Here is a 21,037-nt window from a genome sequence, read left to right as displayed (position 1 = left end):
CAGAATCTACAATTGATTTCCTACTCCAAGAAATTTTATATAAGCTATCCTGGACGCATCTGTTTACCCAATGAACTGGACGAATCTTGGCTTTCTCTGCCAACCCCACCACCGCCGTCGTCGCGGAAGATTACTGACTTCATAACCCAGTTCTTACCTTGAGACACATGCAAGTCACCGTCTGATACACAACTTTTTTGACACGCTCATTTATTAATTCCCTCTCTCCCTTTTTTCTTCCCCCCATCTCTTGTTCTGTCTTATATTTATAACTTAACAAAATTTAAACTTAATTTATATGTGCATTTTATTTTATTATTATTTTTTCTCTAGTGTCTCCCCCCTCTTTCCTTTCCCCCCTTTTCCCTTCCTCCCTTCTCTATCCCTTACTTCCACTCCCCTGGTTTTAATATCCATATGTAAAATAACATCTTTCCTTTTTATTTTAACTTAAATCATCTGATAATATAGACGGATAATCTTTATCCCGTCTATTGAAACAACTTGTAATGAATTAATTTAATACACTCGAGGTTGAAATAATAAAACATATTTGGCTCTACTAACGTATTGAGCTGTATTTTATTTTTACTAAATATACCTCTTAAATATATATATATATATATATATATATATATATATATATATATATGTGTGTGTGTGTGTGTGTGTGTGTGTGTGAATGTGTGTGTGTGTGAATGTGTGTGTGTGTGAATGTGTGTGTGTGTGCGCGCGTGCATGTGTGTGTAAACTCACAAAGGGAAAACCAAAATTATATGTCTATCAAAAAGAATAAAAACATTATTTTTATGTCATAATCGTACATTTTTTTAAACACATTAAATATTTTCAAATAATATGTTATTTCTTTAAATCAATCGTCTTTATAAAGTCTTTCCGGACAACCTAATAAATATATAATCTATAGTAACAAATACATATCTACAGTAATAAATAATAAGAAAGTACTTCTAAAAACAAGAATAGGTTTAAGGCTCCCAAATTTTATACTAGTGGTGTAACGGATACAGTGGCAAAATTCAGTTACACTCTTCTGGTAGTCCAAAACATCCAAATAATACGAATTATCAATTCTCATCATAAAAATTCAGAAACTCCTTTCTATTTGAAGTATCTCTACTACAGCGATGATACTTACGTTACTGACTGAGAGACAGATGAGCTGCTCATCGCGAAGTTGTGGGTAGAACCGTCGGAGTTTCTCCATTGTGTCCATTCTCACGTCCCGTCTCTCGCTCTCCAAAATAGAATCCCATTTGTTGCTCACAAAGATGGTGGCTTCTGTCATGTAGTCCTCCTCTGTATTAGATTCGTTCATCAAACCAAGTAAACGTGCCAGCTGGAAATAAATAGTTACGTAATTATCAGTGGAAACACAAAATGAATAAAAAAAAAAGGACAGAACTGGGTTAAGAAAATTGTAGTAGAAAAATGATCCAAAAAAAGGATGACAAAAGAAAATTATCCAATTGAAAAATAAAACAAAAAACAGTTGGACTCGTGGAAATTCCATGGAATGAGAAATATATTTAATCAACAAATATATTTTCATGAAGCTGATATTTTTTTTTGGATATTGCAAAAAAGTTACTTTTTTGGACACAAAAACCAATAACAGAAAGCAAATATGAGTTTATTAACATTTCTATGAAAATAGTGTTCATTGTATCTTAAATATAGAACTAACCAAAATCAGATAAATTATTAAGTACTAATAAATACCCAAAAAGTAATATTGTGCTACATAGTTCAATACAAATAATAAAATCACGTTTTAAGATACAATCTTCAATTTTCTCGTTTAGTCCAGCACCTTTTGACAGATAACGTTTTTATGTATTTTTTTTATCCCTGTTTTTTTTTCAGTGTTCTCTTTTTATGTAATGTTTCGCTAACTTCATTTCTTTGGTGAAGAACTATGTTGAAATTACTATAAGTTCCTTTCTCACACTATTACCAGAATGATCGTATATTATTATTATGATATTCAAAAACGAGGCCACATCAAAGGGAGGTCACTCCCATATTTTATTTTTTACATGGTAGTCACCACTTATCAAGGCTCGGAAGCCACTCGGCTTACTTAAGGGGGCGGTTTATCAGGGATTTGTTTATGTTGGACTTGAAGACATCCAAGTTGTAGTCAAGTGGGAAACAGGCAAACGGAACAGAGTTCCACAGACATGCACTTCTAAGAAAGAAGCTTTGTTCATGGAATCTATGTTTTGATTTAGGCGCAGATAAAGAGTGGGGAAAATTATTGACAGTGGTTTTAGCTAGATGGGTGTTTTTCATGAAAGATTGGTGAGGGGGGGGGGCCAGAGATTGGAGCTCAAACGAGCACTTGCCATGGAAATAACGATAAAACAAAGACAGGCTCGCAACGTCTCTTCTGTGTGAGGGAGGTTGCAGGGAAGACAAAAGGGCATTCCCCACCTATGAAGTCTTTTGTACTCTGTAAAGCAGGGGTGGGATGTTTTTAGCAGCTCCTACCCAGATGTGGCAGCAGTACTCCATCCTTGGACGTACTTGTCTTTTATATAGATAGAGAATTGCATCAGCAGTAAAATATCTACTGGAGCGGTAGGAGGATCCCATCATTTTTCTAGCGACCTTGGCAACAAACTTGATGTACGTGTTCCATTGGTCTTTTTAAAGTCAAATTTCGCGAATTTGACCTTTTTTTTGAAGCAGTTTGAGCTTCAGAAATTGTATTTGGAGAAAGAAGCAACTTTCGTAGAATTTAGTGTCTCGATGAGTTGAATAGAGCTGAGAGGGAAAAGATAAAATACCAAGATTTGATGGATAGAAAACATTTTTAGTGTGTTTTAATGTTCACATTCACATCCAACGTCTTATGCATGACATGAAAAAAAAATTGAAGTCTTAGACAGATCTCCATCATTCCAGTAATTATGAGAACAACTCGACTCATGAAAAAGAATTTAAAAAACAACCTAGCGAATATAAAAGGTGAACTAAGGATACCCCTAGTAGGGGCAGGTTGTGTAATCCCCAACCACACCTCTCCCGGATCAGCACTGTTTGAGTCAAAGCACGGAGAAGTCCAGGATGACTGGAAACAATACCTAGATAAACGGAGAACACATACAGCACCTGGAATTACCAAATGATCACCCATTTAGTACTGACCAGGTTCAATGTTGCTTAACTTCAGTGATCTAGTGAGAACCGGTTTGTCAACGTGATTATGCCATACACTTATGGAACAAAGTAACCACAGAAAAACATACACATGCGCACACACTCCTCACACCTCCGCACAAGGAAGAGGAATGATAGAAATAAATAAATCAAACGAGATAAAAAATATAAAATAAACACCTGAAACATCAATTTCCACTCAATAAACCTGACCTGATCTGACCCCCCCCCACAAAAAAAATAAGGGTGGGCCACACTTAAGTTAAAAGAAATGACAATTTAAAAATACATTTTACTTTGTAAGAAGAACATTTATTCTTGGAATGGCTTTCCCAACACTACTTTCTCCACAAAATTTTCTGACGAGGACGTAAAAAATCGTCTTAAACGCATTAAACTTATTTCAATAATTTGAAAGATGAAAATATCAAATAATGAAACAAGTATATAGAAAACAAAACAATTGTTGGTGAACCCAGTATATAAAAACTCATTTAAATATACATTTTTTTTCTCTCGTTGGAATCTCTGTATCTCTTTTGCACACACACACACGCACACACACACACGCACACACACACACACACACACACACACACACACACACACACACACACACACACAATTTCATACTCTTTGGCTTCTACAATGTGTTTTTTTGTGCTGGGCAGGGGAATTTTTACATTAGATCCAACTCCTAAATTTCCTTTATAATTACGAGTTTTATCCATTAAGACAAGGTAATTTATATTTGGCGCAGACAGGTACTTTTCAAGATATAAATACCTACATTCTGCACTGTAATTCACTTGTGGAGGTATTCTTACAATAAGGAGGTTGGGGTGGAGGGAGGTCTATTTTGAAAATCGTTCTTAACATGGGGACTTGGGGAGTGGCCACCATCAACAGCCTTACTTGAATTTTTTATGTGGGGGAGGGGATGGTATGCTTCTACTGAGCAACGCTTGTTAACGGCTCCTGCTAGTATATAATATTTTATATGGAGATATGTTTTATGTATTGATTTTAAGTAGTTATCTCAACAGTGATCAATACGTGAGTAGAGCTAGGTAATAAGTTTTAAAAATATACGGCAATTAAGCTATACAGAATTTTCAACATTTCATCCTCATGAGGATGAAACACAGAAAATTCTGTGTAGCTTTCACAACTTACTATATAACTATAATATTTTTACCAATAAATATTAATAATGTTTGTACCTACAGACAAGTATTTCATGCTTATGCAATCATCAGTGCAGGAAGTGATGATTGCTGCTGGTAACTGGGTTCGAACCCAGTCAATAAAGACAAACTTTAGTTTTGCAAGCAAGCTTTCTTCCACTCAGCCACCAGGATTTAACAGTTAAATGAAATCGAATGAAGTTACTTTGGCAGGTGCTCGTCTGAACTCCAATCTCTGGTCCCGCCTCGCCAATCTTTCATGAAAAACACCCGTCTAGCTGAATCCACTGTGAAAAATTTCCCCCACTCTATATCTGTGCCTAAATCAAAACACGGATTCCATGAACAAAGCTTCTTTCTTAGAACTGCACGCCGGTGGAACTCTGTTCCGTCTGCCTGCTTCCCACCGGACTACAACTTGGATGTCTTCAAGTCCAACATTAACAAATTCCTAATGGCTTCTTGGCTTGACCATTACTCCTGATCTTAAATGGAACACGTACATCAAATCTGTTGCCAAGGCCGCTGGAAAAATGGTGGGATCTTTCTATCGATCCGGTAGATATCTCATTGCTGATGCTATTCTCTATCTATATAAGAGCCAGGTAGTCCAAGGATGGAATACTGTTGCCACATCTGGGCAGGAGCTGTTAGAAAGGACTTGTCCTGCCTTGATAGAGTTCAAAATAGACTTCGTAGCCTCGTAGGAGATGTCCTTTTCTCTTCCTTGCAACCTCTATCTCACAGAAGAGATGTTGCGAGTTTGTCTCTGATGTATCATTATTTTCATGGAAAGTGTTCGACTGAGCTTCAATTTATGGCCCCCCCTCGCCAAACTTTCACAAGAAACACTCGTCTAGCTGTAAACACTATCAATAATTCCCCCCACTCTTTATCTGTGCCTAAACCTAAACGTAGATTCCACGAACAAAGCTTCTTTCTTAGAACTGCACGCCTGTGGAATTGTCTTCCGTTTTCCTGCTTTCCGGCTGACTACAATATGGTTGTCTTCAAATCTAACGTAAATAAGTTCTTGATGAGCCGTTCCATATAAGTTAACAAATTTACCGAACTTTCATTACTAATGATTACTATATTGTCCAATTTCTACTGTACACTCTTTAACCCTTATCCTTTAGTGGCCTCTTGGCCTTGATAATGTGGTGATGCCTATGTAAAAAAAAAAAAAAAAAAAAAAAAAATGAACCGCCCCCCTTAAGTAAACACTTCATCAAATCTCCACACTAACGTAATGTACTTGCAATAACCCTTATCCCCGAGTGGCTTCCGGGTCTTGATAAGTGGTGATCACTGTGTAAAAAGAAAAAAAAGAAAAAACTTATGAAACCATACCTCACCCACCCATATATAAAAATAGCTTTGAAACAATGTAAAGTAAGAAAATTTGAAATATAAAAATATTTTCCTATTACCCTAAAAGAAAGGGGAGTCCTGGATCTATATATTATATAAAGTATTCTATGTATCAAGTCAAGGGTATTTGAGTGATGTTGCCAGAGGTGGTAGAGTTAGTACTTTATCACAATATACATGGTATACACTCTATATCTCTCCTGGTATATATTATAGATATATATTATTAGGGTTAGTAGTAATCAGGCTTTTTTACCAGTAAATGCTCTAATGAAGACAAACTTTATATATTTCAGATTTAAAAGTTTGTGCATTATTCAGTCAATTTCTCCCCCCCCCCCCACCAACCCCCCCAAAAAACAAAAAAACTTTACAATAACGACTTTCACGGGTTTTCGAGTATGCTGCAAACGAATATAACATGTAAAAGTGATGCAGAGAAAGAGTTTTCATGATATGAAAAAATTACTTTTTCTAAAAGTGGGGAATCATTTTTCTATATAAATTTAATATAAAAGGAGCAGTCACTTTCTGACCACCTAGTGGTAATTTTTTTTCGTTTTAAATTTGCCACAAACAAGTTGTTTTCTGCATATTAAGCAATGTAATCCCTTATGTTATCAGTGGTAGCCATTTCTGTGCATTCAGAAATGACCACCAATGATAACATAAGGAATTGCATTGCTTAATATCCGGAAAACTACTTGTTTGCGGGAAATTTAAATGCAATATTTGTTTTCAGCATACCTGGAAACCTATTTAAATCATCGTTTTAAAAGGTGATTGTTAAGTAAAAAATTACCAAAAAAGCTTTCAGACAACTTAAGAAAGAAAAAAAATATCACTAGCTGGTCAGTAAGTGGGTGGTTATTTTACGTTAAAAATTTGTATAGAAAAGTGATTCCGACTTTTTGAAAAAGTAATTTCTTCATATCATGAAAACTATTTCTTTACTCCATATTTAAATGTTACAGGGTGTGATGAGAAAATTGTAGTCCTAGAAAAGACAATATGATTCCATTTCCGTTTGATGAAAACCTTTTTTTTTTGTTGCAGACCATCTACTATTTGGCCAGCTGTGTACAAATCCCAAGAGTGATAAGAGCCTTCTCTCATGTTTGAAAGTGACACAATGTCCAACGAGTGAAATTGAAGATGCACTGCTGTACAACTTATGCACTCTACTGATCTAAGTTATGAAAACAGGACCATTGCCAGCACCCTCAAAATGCAAATCCAGATGGTTCAATGCTTGAGGGCACAGTTCAATGCATTAGATGCTGCACGGATATGGTCCTTGGTGTGGTTTCAAGTGAGAGCCACATCATACCACCTCACATCTTCAAAGTCAGCTTGAAAGTCAACATCAAAGTGTACTTGAATGTGTTGAAAAGTGTGTTGATCCTCTGGTGCAATCAGGTGGCCGCCAGAAGACCTGGGTGTGGCAGCAGAAGTTAGTGCCGGCCCACGAGTCCAAAGAGACTCAGGCTTGGCTTCAGAAGGAGTACTATGAATTTGTACCCTTCTCTCATTGGCTCCCCTCCTTCCCCGATCTGAACCCGCTGGACTATTTTGTTTTGCCATATATTGAGAACATCACCAACATGACCTCCTACAACAGCAAAGCCAGCCTGATCGCTGTTATCTGTTGAGTATTCACTGAACTCCTGCTGGCGCTTGTGGAAAAAGCATATTCCCACTTCCAGACCCGTATCGAGGCGGTGATTGAGGTTAAATGCAGCTAGATTGAATAGATGTCAGCTCTGCTACATAATCAAATTACCTGAATTGATTTTTTTCAATAAAAGTTTTAAAATAAAGCTGTAGTGTTGTTTTTTTAGGGCGATAAATTTATCATTCCACTCTGCATATTTGTTTTCAGCATCCCCAAAAACCTATAAAAGTCGTCATTGTAAGGATTATTATGGAGTTAGAAAGGATATTGACATTGACCATTTATTCAGATGTAAAATGCATCCTTTTTTTTTTTTAGATCGATATGTATGAGGGGCGTTCAATAAGTCATTGCAAGTGCAAATTTCAGCTGCATCATACAACTGAATGAACCTGACCTGACCCCCAACACTTGCATCATACAACTTAATGAACCTGACCCGACCCCAACAGTTACATCATACAACTGAATGAACCTGACCTAACCCCCAACACTTGTATTATACAACTTAATAAACCTGACCCGACCCCAAGAGTTGCATCATACAACTTAATGAACCTGACCTGACCCCAACAGTTGCATCATACAACTGGAAGTGGGTCATGGACATTACTATTGAATGCCTCTTTTATGAAAATTTTTGCTCTAATAACTTTTATTTTAGTGCATAGCTTTACTCTTCAAATTTCATGCATATATTATGTAACCGACCATAACATTTTTAGTTAATGGTTACCTACGTCAATCCTACGTACATCTCGCCTATCTAGTTAGGCGTAATCTTGTCTTCATGCATTAGAGATTTCATGGAAAATTTTCTTCGAACGAACATTCTGTCTCTTCTATTCTTATAGAAGAGACAGAATTTTCCGTGAAATTTGTGAATAGCTATGATATGTGGTTTAGTTATTTTTGTGGTGATTTGTAATAGAAAAAGTTAATTTTTATAGAGTTTTTCTTAAAAGTTTGTGAATATTATGTAATGGTGGCGAGTTTCTGTTTAAATACTTCTCTAGTCGGTTTCGTCCATCTGTATTTTTGTTGCTTTTTTGCAAGTACTTTCTTTTGATTTTCTTCAGTCGTCTTCAGGCAGTTTTTGATGATTGTTTCATTAAAAATCTGCATGCTTCAGTTGAAATTACGTTTAAAATACTTGAAATGATGAAACGTCTCGTGTGTAAAAAAAATAATACTTTTTTTACAAGGTAAGAACGTTGCTAAAATAAATGTACAATGGTTTAAAAGTGTGATTTATAAAATGGTATGGGATTTACAGTTTTTAAATTTATAAATTTAAATTGCAACATATATAGATATACATGTGCACATATAGTTGTATATGTATATACACACATACATATATTGGATGGTGACGTACCTAGGCACTTTAAAATGTTATTACTATTTTCCAAATTTAGATTGTTAAGTTTTGGCTATTTAGCTCTTATATACAGTACGTCCAGTATTTTTAGTCATTTTACATCTGGATCCATACATCCATACACATACATATATATGTATATGTTGTAATTTAAATATTTAAATTTATAAATTAAAAAAAAACTAAATTCCATACCATTTTGTAAATTACACTTTTAAACCATTGTACATTTATTAAAGCCATGTTCTTAAACGGGAAAAAGTATTTTTTTTACACACGGGATGTTTCACTATTTTAAGTAATTTAAATGTAATTTAAACTGAAGCATATAAAAGCATCCACATTTTAAACGAAACAGTAATCAAAATCTGCCTGAAGACGACTGAGAAAAATCAGTTTAAAGTACTTGCAAAAAAAGCAAAAAAAAAACAAAAAAACAAAAACAAAAAAACAAAAAACAAAACAGATGGTCTACAGAACTTTTCTTACACAGATTCGATCGAGATGTAAGAATGACAATTTGAAAAATTGAAAAATTACAAAAAATAGATCATTAATAAAAACACTCTGTGCTATCTAATAATAATAATATCTGTGTGAATGAAAACAGGCTGCCTAAATACACAATATATCTATCTGTATATATATAAAAGTGAACGTGTTTGTGTGTGTGTCTGTGTGTCCACATTTCCCTATGCAATAACTCTGTCAATTTCATGTTTACAGACTGGAAATTTGATATACAGGGTACTGAGATTTAGGAAAATCTTTGTAATCCGTTTTCGGCCAGAAATTTGGCTGTCAAGGGGTCAAAGTTCAATGATTTGACCTTTGAGAACTCTACCAAACTCCTCCGACAATTTTGGGTGAAACACTTGAAATTTTAGATATAGGTTTCTTGGACATGGATCTAACTTACTCACTTGATCTGAGCCCCAAACAATAAATGTTCAAGGGTCATACTAGGGGTTAAAGTTAAAAATAATTTGACCTCTGCGGTCTCTGCCAAATTACTCAGACAATTCCTGGACTAAGCATTTGAAATTTGACATAAAGGGTATTCAGAGATAGGTCAAGCTTTTTAATCGGTTTGATTCGAAAATTTTTAGTTACCAATATATAAATGTATGTATGTATGTATATTTGCATGTCTGCCTAAAACTTTCGACAGAGGCGATGGATTTTTACAAGATCAGTATCATTTTGAAGGTCGACCTTTCAGACGACAAATATCGAAAAATAGGTTAAAAACATTAATATTTTCATCTTCAACTGGGCACTTTTCTACAGAGGCGGGGTCGCTTTTTTCGCCGGATATTTTTGAAAGTCATTCTCTCCTTCCGATTGTCTAGCCTTAATTTAAACCTACGTCACTTCCGGTTTGGTGATGGTCGTAACAGCAAAGACGTCACATTTGTTTTTTACGTTCTTTTACTCCTTCGCGATACGGGTTCGAGCCTGCCTTCCTACTACCACTTTTTTTTTTTTTGCTCAACATACACATCCAAACACCCGGGCAACGCCGGGCTGAAATGCTAGTATATAAGGCGTCGAAATCGCTTGGTACACAAACATATACCGCCTCCTACACTTAATAGGTTTTCTTTATTGCATTGCCAAATAAATCTATGTGTACCAATACATGGCAGTTTGTCTATAATACTATTACATAATACATACATTTCCATGTGCTGAACGCTTTTATCATAAATTCTATGCAATTATGCAGAATGTAGAAACTATGCATAAATAGAATTCTGCATAATATTGAAATGAAACAAATCATCTAATAAGAAAACATAAAAAAAAAAAACGAATAACTAATTAATAACCGTTCGTATATTAAAAGGAATATGAAAATTAGTTAACCTCCATGTAGTCGCTCGCATATCCATGACCGAATATACTAAGAAAGTCGTTTTAATAATTTTTAACAATACAAAGTAGGCTTTTAATATCAATGTCAGTGCGAGAAAAAACACAACTTCATAAGTATATAGATTGACCCTTATATCTAAAATCGTTATTTTAATTTTGATTAAAACCGATTACATGATTTTGATTAAATAAAATGTTACACTTTTTAGGAGTATTAAAATAAATAGAAAGGCAACGTATTTTAGTTAACTATGGATTAAATAAAGTGCATCTATTTGACTTTTGAACTAGGAGTCAAAATTAAATAGAAGTGAAATTACATTAGAATTTCTATATCTCCCTCCCTCTCTCTAGCCGTCTTTATATCTTTCTCTCTTTCCCTATTCTTCTTTTACCGCCTTCGTAATCCTTGCATTATCCTTCGTCCAAATCAATCATCTCTCTCGTTTGCCTGTGCTTAAAAATGTAATAAGGATAGTGGGCCTATCACTTAAATGTAACACTGTAATATCATAGAACAAAACAATGGCATTCTTGAATCCACGTAATTCCGTTCCCTCCATCTGATTTCACTATTGTATGCAGAGAAATTATGTTAATAATGAAAATAGTCCAAAGAGATAACGCATTCTATCATAATACGACAAACCCGAGTAGAACAAAACAAAATATTATTATGTGATGTTAGTCAGGAGGGTTCACAACATTGCCAAAAGTACAGTTCTAATCAAGGTATGAATAGAAATAATATTGATAATTTATTTGCTACCAGGAAGGATAATCTCATCACCACAAAAAATAGACTACATTATAACTACTACCACTGACATTCAATGCTGCCAAGACTAAGCTTGTTTCCTTCAATAATTACAAGAAATCTTCCCTACCACCAATAGCAATGGCCAAGAACCATTACCTGAAAGTACTTCCTTTAGACTCCTCGGCCTAACGTTCACAGGTAAAATGAATTGGAACAGATACAACATTGAGAGCATTGCCAAGGCTGCTGTGAGGAAGGTGGACTCTCTATCATGCTAGAAAGCTATCCTGTACCTCTAAGGCAACCATTCGCCCATGTATGAAGTACTGTTGTCACTAGATACGGGCAAAATGAACGCCGATGCTCAAAATGTATAAACATTTTGACCCCTCCCTTTACTTAAAAAAAAAAAAAAATCAGGAAATTAACCAATTTTAGTAAAATTTTCAGTATTTATCAAATAATGATCGCGGAATATAATTAACTAATTATTTTTTTTATTCAAACCTTAGTGGAAATGTTTTATTTTGTTTAAAACAAAAAATACCTTTACTAAAGTTATGATTTTCAGTAGTAAATAAAAAACGCAAGAATTTATATTTGCTTTTTTTATATAAATAAAGCATCGCAATTTGTAAAAAAAAATTTAAATAATTTTTACAGGGACATTACGAAAAAAGCCCCTAAAGTCCGTATTAATGAATTCGATATAACTCAAAGAAAAATGAATTTCTCTAACTACCGATATCACCATTAAATTAAGCATTGTTTATTTAATATTTTCACAAAAAAGTTATAATTGCAAACAATATTTCTACTTATTTTTTTTTTAAATTACAGGTTTCGCATAATTTTAATAATTTCCTTGCTCGCAAGAAAGTGAAACTTTCGGTGTCACATACTTTTTTTTATATATATAATATTGAACAATAATTAAAAAAAAATTAATTTCAGTTTAAAAAAAAGTGTCATTTTTTTTGCAATTTTGGGGCATTTGCGACCCCTTTTGACCTTCTGAGAACGCTGAATCCTAGTAAAAATGGATAAACGGCCTTAAGACATGTATATTTGAATTCAGCACCATGGAAAACGACTATATATATATATATATATATATATATATATATATATATATATACAAATCAAGTTTTTGAGTTTTGAGTAATATGAAAAAAAGCTCCAAAAAGGCATGTTTTTTTTTTAGCCCTAAAAGTCCCAGAGCTATGCGAACCAGAATTTTGCCAGGGTCACCCATACTGAATTTATATTAAGAAAAAATGGCCTCCACATTTTGGCCAAATTTCAGAAAAACTAATTGATGAATCAAACGCTATTCGTCAAAAGTGTAATTTTTAGCCATTTTGGGGTATTTTTTGCCTCTTTTGAACCCCTGGAGACGCCGAATCCTAGTGTAAATGGATAACGATGCAGTTTCAGGCATTAGCACATGTATATTTGAGTGGACAACCGTGTAAAACCACTATATAGTCAGACATATCAAGTTTTTGTTGAGAAATATGAAAAAAAATTTTTTTTAGATTTTAGCACTGAAAGTCCCTGGGGATGCGAACCATAATTTTGTCATTTTTAGCCATTTTGGGGCATTTTCGACCTCTTTTGAGCCCCGGGAGACGCAACGGGAATTTTTGCAAAAAAACATTTTTTTTACTGTACACATCTATTAAATAAAATACAATTTGTGGCAAAATTTCAGGAAAAACTAATGCACAGTTATCTGGTAATCGTCCGGACTAACAAATGTATATAAATCTATATATATAAAAATGTAAATGTTGGTTCGTTCTAAAATAATAAAACCCTATTTCTACGTTACCAATTTATTTGAAATTTTCAGACAACCCATCTTTAGAGTCGAGGTATGTTTTTATGTTAAACAAAAAAACTTACTCATGCAGAGAGTGGTCCGTGCTGAAATAATAATGTTATTATTTAAAAAGACATTCTTAACATGGGGAAGGGAGGGTGTTTTGTACCTATTCTGTACTTTAACCTTACAATTGAATAAAAACATATCATAAAACTTTAATTAAACGTGGAAAACGATTTAAAAAAAATAGCGCTGATCACTCTCTGCATTAGCACACACACACACACACACACACACACACACACACACACACACACACACACACACACACACACAATAATAATAATAATAATAATAATAATAATAATAATAATAATAATCCCATATTTTAAAAATTTAAATTCATTTATGTACTTACCAATTTTTTAAATTTTATTTATGTTAAGGCTTTTCACTCATGAAACATTACGTTTTAATTGTTTAGTTTATTTTCACGGCATTGTTTACATAAAAATGTTTGTTTTAACTTTTTCTAAACTGTTTCATTTTTACGACATGCCTCAACGTATTATAAACACCCTAACCCCCCCCATGTTAAAAAAAAACAAAAAAAAAAAAACGCCCTTCCATAAACCTCGAAAGCCGTTCTTAACATGGGGAAGTTAGGGTGTTTATAATATGCTGGGGCGAGTCGTAAAATTAACGAAGTTGCTATCTATTATTTATTGCAAAATTTGCTTGAAATTTATTTATTTGACAAAAAAAATTACATTTTGGTACTCTTTGGGCGTTGAGTTCCACGGCGACCAGTAGAAAAAAATAAAAGTCGCTCCCTTAGTCTCCCACCTCACCACGCACGTAACATATTTTATTTACTGACGTTGCCGTAACTAAACGATTATTTGTCACATCTCCAAACATTTATTTATTTATTTCGAAAAAAGTTTTACTTTTTATGAATATTAAAAGAAAAATGGGTACTCATGCAGAGAGTGATCCATGCTGAAATAATAACGTTATTATTTAAAAAGCCATTCTTAACATGGGGAGGGGAGAGTGTTTTGTAACTATTCTGTACTTTAACCTTGCAATTGATTAAAAAAAAAAACACGATTTAAAAAATAGCGCGGGTCACTCTCTGCATTAGCACCGAAAAATGTTACTAAACATTTATTAATAATTTTTCACTTTTACAAACATTTGATTTTAAATTTCTTTTTAAATGACGACTTTTATCGACTTTTTTTTAAAAAATATCCCCCCCAATGGTGTTTATTCCGAAATCCGTTGTTAACATGGAAAGGTTGGGGGTGTTTATTCTGAAAGCCGTTCTTAACATTTGTGGAGGTGGACCTAATGTAAAAAATAAATAAATAAATAAATAAATAAAAAAAAAACTAAATCATTTACTGATAACTTCTCACTTTTACAAATATTTTTTAATTTACATGCGCGGATGAATCAAATTGTTGAATAGTGCGAAAACAAAACATTTAGATCCACCGCCACAATTTTCTTTTTTAAATGACGACTTTTATTGATAAATAAATTTACTTCTCCGCAACTTTTATTGATAAATAAATCTACTTCTCTGCCACGGGCACTGAACCCCTCCTTTTTTTCTTTAATAGTATTTTCAGGTGGGTATGCTGACAACAAATATCAATTAAATTTTGCAAATAGCCCCCCCCCCTCCAAAAGTGGTGTTTATTCCGGAAGCTGTTCTTAAGATGAGGAGGTTGGGGGGGGGTGATTATAAGGTGGACCTAATCTAAAAAAAACAAGTTGTTTATGCGCACATAAGCAACTATTTTTTTATTAACTTTTTTTTTTACTTTTTTATTTAAAAATTAGTAAATTTCAATGAATAGAATGAATAGAATAATAAATCATTTATCATTAATATGTGTTTTTGGTTTTGTGTTGAATGAAACTTTTTTTTTTCATTACAACAATAATGAACCAATTTAAATCTTCCGGCATGCGTTTAAGGGTTACGAAATTATCAATAAATCGTTTAGTTACTAAGCCAATGTAAGTAAATAAAAAAAATGTTACGTGCGCATGCATTAGCCTTGACTGGAGGGGGGGGGCTAAGGGAGCGACCATTAAATAATTATGCTGGTCGCCATGGAACTCAACGCCCAAGGAGTACCTAAAGTGGCACTTATGTTACCGAGCTATTTTTTAAAATAGTATTTTCCTGTTAAATTCAAATTTTACAATATGTTTTTCTTTTATTAATTTGTTAAGTGAAAGTACAGATAACCCGGTCGGTTTCTAATGCGAGGAAAATCTAGCCCCCCTCCCCAAAAAAGGGGTACTCTGGATAATAACAAAACATTAAAATTGCCTCAGTCTCGAAAGATTTCTTCTCTACTGAACGAGGAAAAAAACGGTGAAGTGTAGTTCACCTTCTGTTTCTCTCCCCCTCTCTCAATATCTCTCTCTATCCATCTCTCCCTTTCCCTCTCTCAATCTATCTTTCTCTCTATATCACCCTCTCCATCTCTCTTTGAGCCCCTTTCTCTCTCTAACTCCCTCTATCTCTCTCTTTTCCTCTGTTTCATCCCTCTCTGTTTCTAACTCTCCATCTCTCTCTGTTTATCTATCAATCCCTTTATCTCTCTATCTCCTTCTCTTTCTCTATTTTCCTCTCACTGTCTCTTTTCTATCTATATATCTTCCTCTCTATCTGTCCATCTCTAATCCCTCATCCTATTTTAGTCTCCTAAATTAATTACAGTGAATAAGGCATTGTCAAAACATGGATAAATCCTATTTTAGTCACCTAATTTACTGACTGAGAATAGAAGTTATTTGGAAATTACTGCTACCTTGAACAGCACCAGAAGTAACTGGTAAAACCTTTCTAATAAAATTGATTTTGGCAGCCATTTGGTAACAAAATGACATAGCTTTAGCCCTTGCTACATGAGGAATACCTGCGACCTTGCTGCCAAGTAGAAGAATTATATTTTCTACTTTAAAACATTCAATTTTTAAAAAATCTCATGTTCGACATCTCCAAAACATCCAATATGGGGAAAAATATTGCAAAAATGCAAACTTATTGTTTAGGATGAATGCACAATGGTACGCAAAAAATCACTTGAGGCTCTTGGTCGATCCTTGCAAGATTTGCGTGGCAATTTCAGACCATTTGGGAATGCAGTAATATTGCTTGCAGGAGATTTCAGACAAATGTTACCTGTTATTCTTCAATCAACACCAGCAGATGAAATAAATGCTTGCCTCAAATACTCTACTTTTTTGTTCCATGTGAAGACATTAAACTTAACTCAAAATATACATATACAGTTGCAGACTGTTCGATCCACACAAAAACTTTTGCATCACTTGTGGGAAATTGGGTACAAAAAAGTGCCAGCTGATCAGAGTTAAGGGCAAAATTCTTTGACTTTTAACTTCTGTAATTTCTGTAATTTTATTTCATCAAAAGAATAGTTAGTTTAAAAGGTTTTTGCAGATATTCAAATTATAAGAATTCCATTTGACTGAGTGAATGAGCTATTCTTGCAGGTCAATACAAAGATGCCCATGAACTTAACGCTATAATTAAATGTAAAATTCCAAGTGAGGTAGTCAAATACAAATCTATCGACACTGTTGTGAAAGCAGATAAAGTGGTTAATTATCCAACAGTTATATTTTCCAGGGATGCCACCGCATGTATTGCAACTGAAATTTGGTGTACTAATTATCATGTTGTGAAATATAAACCAATCCAAGCTTTGCAATTGCACATAGCTTGCAGTAAAAAAAAAATTAACAAACAATATCATAGAAACAGCAATCTTAACAGGACCTTTCACAGATGACTATATCTTCATTCCATGCATTCCTATGATTCCACCGGATACATCATTACACTTTAACAAATTGCACTTTCCAATTTTATTGTCATTTGCAATAACCATCAACAAAGCACAGAGAACAATCTTTACAATTGTGGGCCTTACAGTTATACACTGACTGTTTTCTCACATGGACAATTTATGTTACATATTCGAGAGTCACCAAACCGGAAAATCTCTATATCCGCTAAGAAAATGGAACAACAAAAACTGTGTACCCATGCAAAATGGAAATTTAAACCTATAAGAAACATGCTTTTTCTCATTTTGGATCTGTTTCCATTGCGCCAATTTGAGCCACAGCAACACGTGGCAGGGTACAGCTAGTATATACATAAATGCATTGATATAAATACTTGAATACATATAGGTATATTTACACTATATATACGTATATATAAGTACACATATATATATATATATATTTTACACGGTGGTTACCACATATCAAGGCACGGAAACCACACAGGGATAAGGGTTATTGTATGTACAGTACGTTAGTGGGGAGATTTAATAAAGTGTCTAGTTAAGGGGCGGTTCATCAGGAATTTGTTTACGTTGGACTTGAAGACATCCAGGTTGTAGTCAGGTGGGAAGCAGGCAGACGGAACAGAGTTCCACAGGCATGCAGTTCTAAGAAAGAAGCTTTGTTCATGGAATCTACGTTTTGATTTAGGCACAGATAAAGAGTGCTGAAAATTACTGACAGTGGTTTCAGTTAGACGGGTGTTTTTCATGAAAGATTGGCGAGGAGTTGAGACGAGAACCTACCATGGAAATAACGATAAAACAAGGATAGGCTCTCAACGTCTCTTCCGTGGGAGAGAGGTTGCAGGGAAGAGAAAACGGCATCCCCCACTAAGTCACGAAGCCTATTTTGTACTCTGTCAAGGCAGGATAGGCTGTTTTTAGCAGCTCCTGCCCAGATATGGCAGCAGTACTCCATCCTTGGACGTACTTGGCTTTTATATAGATAGAGAATTGCGTCAGTAGTGAGAAATCTTCTGGAGCGGTAGAAGGATCCCACCATCTTTCCAGCGAACTTAGCAACAGACTTCATGTACGTGTTCCATTTCATATCAGGAGTAAAGGTCAAGCCCAGAAGCTTGTCAAAACATGGGGCTTCTCCTAGACGAGAGCGATCTATTTCACTTGATGCTAGATGGGGATCAGAGCGTTGATGATGTAAAGATAGGAGTTTGGTTTTAGATGCATTAAAGGTAACCAGCAACGTCTTTCCCCACTGAACCACGCACTCGAGATCAGAGGAGAGAGAATTAGAGAGAACTTTGTCATTTACAGCCTTTGATGTGTTGCCATAGGTGGTCGTGTCATCAGCATAGATACCAACGAATGATTAAAGTATGTGTTTAGGGAGACCATTGATGTAGATCAGGAAGAGAGTTGGACACAGGATGGACCCCTGAGGAACTCCAGCATTAATACTGCAAGCCTCTGATTTTTGTCCATCTACCACTACTCTTATGAGCCTATCGGAGAGAAATGATTTAATGATTGAAAAAACATTTCCAGTTATACCGTAGCTGGAAATCTTGTGAAGTAGGCCTTTATGCCATACCTTGTCGAAGGCCTTTGATATGTCAAGAGCAATTGCCCTAGAAATAAAGCCTTTGTTGGTTACCCTACATTTGAAAAATAGCACTCTACAATGTTAAATTAAATATATATATATATATATATATATATATATATATATTATATATATTTAATATGTATTTAATACATATATTATATATAAATATATATATATATATTTAATATATATATTATATATATTTGATATATATTCAATATATATATAGTATATATATATTAATATATATAGTATATATATATTAATATATATAGTATATATATATATTAATATATATAGTATATATATTAATATATATAGTATATATATATTAATATATATAGTATATATATATTAATATATATAGTATATATATATTAATATATATAGTATATATATATTAATATATATAGTATATATATTAATATATATAGTATATATATTAATATATATAGTATATATATTAATATATATAGTATATATATTAATATATATAGTATATATATTAATATATATAGTATATATATTAATATATATAGTATATATATTAATATATATATAGTATATATATATTAATATATATAGTATATATATTAATATATATAGTATATATATATTAATATATATAGTATATATATTAATATATATAGTATATATATTAATATATATAGTATATATATTAATATATAGTATATATATTAATATATATAGTATATATATTAATATATATAGTATATATATTAATATATATATTATATATATATTAATATATATATTATATATATATTAATATATATTATATATATATTAATATATATATTATATATATATTAATGTATATAGTATATATATAAATATATATAGTATATATATAAATATATATAGTATATATATATTAATATATATATTATATATATATTAATATATATTATATATATATTAATATATATATTATATATATATTAATGTATATAGTATATATATAAATATATATAGTATATATATAAATATATATAGTATATATATAAATATATATAGTATATATATAAATATATATAGTATATATATAAATATATATAGTATATATATAAATATATATAGTATATATATATTAATATATATAGTTTATATATAAATATATATAGTATATATATAAATATATATAGTATATATATATATTAATATATATAGTATATATATATTAATATATATAGTATATATATATTAATATATATAGTATATATATATTAATATATATAGTATATATATATTAATATATATAGTATATATATTAATGTATATAGTATATATATATATTAATATGTATCGTATATATGTATATATGAAATATGTATAGGATATATATATATGAAATATGTATAGTATATATATATATGAAATATATATATTACATATATATATGAAATATATATAGTATATATATATATATATATATATGAAATATATATAGTATATTTATATGAAATATATATAGTATATATATATATGTGAAATATATATAGTATATATATATATGAAATATGTATAGTGCATATATATATTTAATATATAGTGCATATATATATTTAATATATATAGTGTATATATTTTTGATATATATAATATATTTAATATATATAATATATATATTAATATAATATATATATATATATTTAATATATAATATATATATACTTAATATATAATATAATATATATATGTAATATATAATATAGATAATATATATATGTAATATATATAATATGTATATAATATATATATAATATGTATATATCTTATATATATATTTAATATATATATATATTGAATAAATATATATAGATATTTAATATATATATATTTAATATATATATATTTAATATGTGTATAACATATATATAACATATATATATAACATATATATAACATATATATATATTTAATTTATATATATTTGGCATAAATATAAATACATTATATATATATATTTAATATATTGAGTAAGATTACTGATAATTTATATTTAAAATTAAATATTAAATATCTGGTTCATGAGAAGAACGAAAAAAAAATCAATAAATCTTACTATCGTTTCGGAAACGATGTTTTTATTGTGATAGTGAGTCTTGGACAATAATTTTATGATATAGTTTTTTGCTTTGTTTTGGTTTTTCCAATTATTTTTCACATCATGTTATTTTATAATATTAAAAAAAGGTCACCCTCTCCTACATACACGCCTCCAAACACCCGGGCAACGCCGGGTAATCCCGCTAGTATATATATATATATATAT

General features: G+C 31.8%; 1 protein-coding gene across 1 annotated transcript in view; it reads right to left on the bottom strand.

The window, feature by feature from the left end:
- The window catches only part of LOC145297506 (uncharacterized), a 236,946-nt gene that overhangs the window by 63,102 nt on the left and 152,807 nt on the right, over window positions 1–21,037 (bottom strand). Inside the window, exon 5 of the mRNA XM_080143406.1 lies at window positions 1,160–1,360. Within this exon, the coding sequence (XP_079999532.1) occupies window positions 1,160–1,360 (201 nt within the window). The remainder of the gene's footprint in view (window positions 1–1,159; window positions 1,361–21,037) is intronic.

Source organism: Euprymna scolopes, chromosome 18 (assembly GCF_053919585.1).
Source record: "Euprymna scolopes isolate OS-2025 chromosome 18, ASM5391958v1, whole genome shotgun sequence".
In the NCBI taxonomy this organism is placed as follows: domain Eukaryota; kingdom Metazoa; phylum Mollusca; class Cephalopoda; order Sepiida; family Sepiolidae; genus Euprymna; species Euprymna scolopes.
This window is presented reverse-complemented; position numbering and strand designations above follow the sequence as displayed.